This window comes from Octopus bimaculoides, chromosome 1 (assembly GCF_046866305.1).
Source record: "Octopus bimaculoides isolate indiv1 chromosome 1, ASM4686630v1, whole genome shotgun sequence".
Taxonomy (NCBI): domain Eukaryota; kingdom Metazoa; phylum Mollusca; class Cephalopoda; order Octopoda; family Octopodidae; genus Octopus; species Octopus bimaculoides.
In genome coordinates, this window is record NC_142928.1 from 194,688,024 (window position 1) to 194,693,023 (window position 5,000).

The 5,000-nt window shown below is 35.3% G+C and overlaps 1 protein-coding gene across 1 annotated transcript in view; it reads right to left on the bottom strand.

Annotated features, from left to right (window-relative positions):
• Positions 1-5,000, bottom strand: part of LOC149137923 (uncharacterized) — a 13,131-nt gene that overhangs the window by 1,924 nt on the left and 6,207 nt on the right. Inside the window, exon 2 of the mRNA XM_089364894.1 lies at positions 1-1,938. This exon is cut by the window's left edge and continues 1,924 nt beyond it. Within this exon, the coding sequence (XP_089221020.1) occupies positions 1-1,423 (1,423 nt within the window). The 5' untranslated portion in view covers positions 1,424-1,938. The remainder of the gene's footprint in view (positions 1,939-5,000) is intronic.

Sequence of the window (5,000 nt, forward strand, 5' to 3'; positions counted from 1 at the left end):
ACCAAATTTTCTTTATACGGTTAAACCAAGTATAAATTATTAAATGCCAGAAATTTGGGTTTAAAGCAGTAGAAATATTAGCTTTCATTATTGCATAGAGTAGATCATAATCCTGTAGTGTAGAAACATTCAAACTGCCATACTTCTCTAATAAACTCATATTTTGTATGAGAAATGTGCAAGTGGATCTTTGATGTAATGTATTATAAGCGATAGTCTCACTTAAACGACTGGGAAGAACGAAAAGAATAAAACTGAAAAATATGTAGCCAATCAAACACAAAAAGGGACCCCCGAAGAAGCCATCTGTATTCTCATAACTTTCTGGGATTCCTAATATTAGAGCGCGATAGCCCAATGGTATACCATCTTGGAATAGTATTTTTATTGTATCATATAAAAAGAAGTAATGCATCAAAAGATCCAGAACAATTACTGAAAGAGAGAATAGAATACACAGGAATCTTCTTAGTCTTGAGGCAAAGAAAGAGGAATTGTGGAAACAAAATATCCAAGACACAAAATGAGAGAATGTGTAAATATTATGTTTTCCATTGATCCACTCGGATTTGTTTGGCAACGTGTTTATAATTGTAAATAAGAATTCATCGTGAGCAAACAGTGGCAGATTGAGTTGACGGGAATGTGAAGGTAATTTAGCTTTTGATACGAAACTAATAATTAATGGTAATATAGCCCACAAAACGGCTCCGACGATACGTGTATAATTCTGAAACATAGCATTCTCAATGATTTTTCCTGAACAAATAGATTTGGAGTGATAAACATGGCTTCCGTTTTTATAGATCCTGCAACAATAGTTCTTCAGTATCTCTCGATTTATACCAATTCTTTTCTGAGCTTCAAATGTGCCAGGGCTGTTCTTCTTCATATCATAAGACAAATTTATAAAAAAACACATGTATCCAGATTCTCCCATGTGCAATTTGTCAATAAATATGATTCTTTTCAATTCCTCGAATATCAAATATATTAAATCGTGTCTTTGAATATTTTGTTTTCCACAAGTTATATTCATATCAATCCTTTGTTTAGCAACGTAAACGCCTAACATATTAAAAGTGTGCATTGAAAAATCATAGGGGAAAGCTTTATATAGAGTTACAGCGCCTGATTTATCTGGAATCCACGTAAAATGCCTCGCATTTGCAAAATAATCTAATGGTACAGGATTAAGAAGGTCATCAAGTGACTTGTTTGATAAATGGACTTCAAAATTGAAAACTTTTTTTTCCAGTTTTACTAAACGAGATAAAATCTCACTGATATTGGGAGGAATTTTAATTTCGCAATTATTGTCGAGCTCCTTCGCATCGATGTTTAGTGATGTCAGTGTGATAATAAAAATGATTGAAAGAATAAGAGAACTGGTTGCTGTTAGTGTCGTCTGTACGGCAGCCATATTTCGTTATCTGTAATAATAAAAAAAATAGAACACATAAAATAATGAAGATTCGTTTTAGGTTAATTATTCCATAGATATTTCAAACAGAAAATATTCTTTATAAAACTGAAAGTAACTAATGAAGAATCATTTTAGTTACATTTTTCTGTAACTATTCGAAATGAAGAAGATTTATTTTAAACCGGATGTAAAAACTGAAGGAGAAGGCAGAAACTGTGATAACCACGACGACAACATTCAAACAAAGACACGGCGAGCATCCTGAGTTGCAAGGAAAACTGACGTTAAGTTTTTTATTGGATAAATGGACTTCAAAATTGAAAACATCTTTTTCTAATTTTACTAAACGAGATAAAATCTCACTGACATTGGGAGGAATTTTAATTTCGCAATTATTGTCGAGCTCCTTCGCATCGATGTTTAGTGATGTCAGTGTGATAATAAGAATGATTGAAAGAATAAGAGAACTGGTTGCTGTTAGTGTCGTCTGTACGGCAGCCATATTTGGTTATCTGTAAAAATATAGAAAACGAAGCATATGAAATAATGAAGATTCAATTCCGTTTCTTTATTTCGTAGATATTTCAAATGTTACGAAATAAACATAAATGTTGCGGTCAATGTAGCTGAGAAAACAATGCATTTTGCTGTTGCCGAGTACCTATCTCTTTTATGTTTAAACATATCCCCGTTTCAAGGTTAATATTTACTATTCACTGGATGCAAGAGATGACAGATATTCTATGGAATTAGATGCTACCTAGTTCAAAATATTAAAATTAGCATCATAACTGAATCAAGCTATATTTGAACTGAAAATACGGATGTTTGAAAATAGATGGCATAAAAAAAGTTCTCTTTATTTCAGTCGATTAACATCATATTCTACGAGATTGTGAAACTCCTCAATACTAGAATGGAACAAATGTGTTTTTTTTATCTGCAATAACCAGCGTTCAGTGTTCTAGGTTATTAATATATAAATCTCAGATCAACTTTTGATATAGAAGTAAGTTAGCTTTCTTACAGTCGCTCTGATCAACTCTAGCGTAGGAAACTCATTAAATGTTAAAAATCTTACTGATGTAAATCTTTCTCTCTCTCTCTCTTGTATAATTCCATTGGTTTTGCTAATAAGGAAGCGAGGGAATGATCCTTTCCCGCAAGCACATTTCCCAAAATTGGCGCCTGTTCAACAATTTAAAAAAAACTATTTAGATCACTTGTGCGATTAAAGTCGAATTTTTTTTTATTTCTCCTTTGTTCATCGCTTGGTCTTGGAAGAACTGTCTGGAGTCATTACTTTATTTCATCAGCCTTCCATGGTTTTTGAACTGTTTTCTCATTCTCCAGTGATATGTTGGTGGTTTCCAACATCTGAAGAACCAAAACAAACCCTGACGTCATAACCTTTCAACACACAACTTCTAGTACAGAACAGCAACTTCATAAAACACTTGCCTAAAGTTTACAATAGTCTAGCAACAGCCTACTGTCAACTATACTTTGCAAAAACAAGTTTCAGCGTCTTTTGTTTTTTATATTTTGGTTCTAATCAATTTTGGAACTCTAGAATGTGCCTATACCTTTCTCTTCCGGCAACTTATCTCGTCTTTCAGTACTGAAAGTAGAATAACGCAGTCAGATCAAACCTTTCACAGTGACTCTAAACAAACTTTCTAATGCTATATGGACATTTAGAAAGTCGGCAGCAGAGGCAGTCTTGCAGAATTTATCAGCACAAGTAGTTGCTCTACACAGAAGTGTGGATGGTGGGATAATAAAACTGCGCCCCAAAGCAGCACGTAAGGCAAAGGGTATACTGGAAACACTAAGTCACTATGAATTCTTGGGTTGCTCTTGTATTTTGGAGTAAAGTGCTAGACAAGGCTTACAATTCATCTTCATATTTACAGAAAAGTACTCTAGGTCTAGTAACGACATCTTAGTTGATTCAGATTTTTGGAAAAGAAATCAAAGATATGCGAAATGAGTATGAATTTCATTTCACACAGATTAAAAATGGAACGCTCAGCATAGCAGAAAAAATGACCATATATGAGTATGTTTCTAGTAGACTTGAAAATGAGAGTAACACAGACGTGAAACGAAGCTTCTCTTGGACTTAAGACCGTTACGTCACACTACGCTTCGTAAGCTATGCATTTACAGTCCAAGAACGGGAGATTGCTACTAAATACCTAATCCACAAAAGAGACATCAAAACCATTGGTGTTCTAAGGTGCAGCTGAAAATATAGATGTATCATCGCCATCATCATCATCGTCGTCGCCGTCATCATCATCATCATCATCCTCATCATTTAACGTCTGCTTTTCACGCTGGCATGGTTTGGACGGTTTGACAGGAGCTGGTTAGGCAAAAGCCTGCACAAGGCTTCAGTGTATGTTTTAGCATGGTTTTTAGGGACGGATGCCCTTCCTAACCAACAACCTGGAAGAGTGTCTTTTACATGGCACCAGCATAGGCTAAGTCAGTTTTGGAATGATTTTTACAACTGGATGCTCTTCCAAACGCTAAACACGTTACAGTGTGGATTGGTTGCTCTTTACGTGGCACCAACATTTGCAGGGTCACCAAGTAATTTGTGAACTTTGCCAGATGAAGAGAGGTTGGGGTGACAGAGAGATAGAAATAGGTAGAAACAAGCAGGGTTACTGTAGAGGAGGTAGGTGGTTGTCCGGTTAGAGAGAGAGAAGGGGGAAAGAGAGAGGGAGAGAGAGGTGGAGAGAGAGATCATGAATGAGGACAGAAACAGGTGTGCATTCATGCCAAGGTAAGCGTAACAAGCTGGGATAGACAAGAAATAGTAGGTACTCCCATACAGATCGGTTGCCCTTCTGATGGAAATATCTCTTTGAAAATCAAAAACAAAGAAGGGAATTATGGACAAATGCATTGTAACTTCCGGTTTCTATATCCAGATACAAATTCGCATTTATACCAATAACAATCCTTTCTTCTATGGGCCTGGAATATTTGGGGGAGGGGGCTTGTCGATTACATCGACCCCAGTGCGTAACTGGTCCTTATTTCATCGACCCCGAAAGTATGTATAGTAAAGCCGACTTCGGTAGAATTTGAACTCAGAACGTAAGTACTATTTATACCAATAATAATAAAAGCCCTTGGTTTTGCAAGCAAATACTTAACTCTCAGTCTGGATAAGGCTGGATTTTCAGAACAAGAAATCAACTGACTCTCACATTGCAAATACAATCTGTAAGTGGAACAGTAAAACTATGCAAGACTTTTCTCAGGTTTAAAATGTGACGTCATTTCAGTCATCTCCTTTCCAATGATGGAGCTTTGTTTCTTTGTCAGAAAGCAGCTCCTTCTTCAGAGGAAGAATTTTACAAATTAAGTCCCACTGTCCTATAAATTAGACACTAAATGATAACATTTAATAAGCTATACGCTCGAATTTTAGTATATTTTTTATGTGAATGCTAAGTAAATGATGCACTCTTATTACTACTAAATCAAGTAATGATATAATTAAAAATATCATTAATTTGATTGCAAATATGACGAAAATATTGTCAGTGGGGTT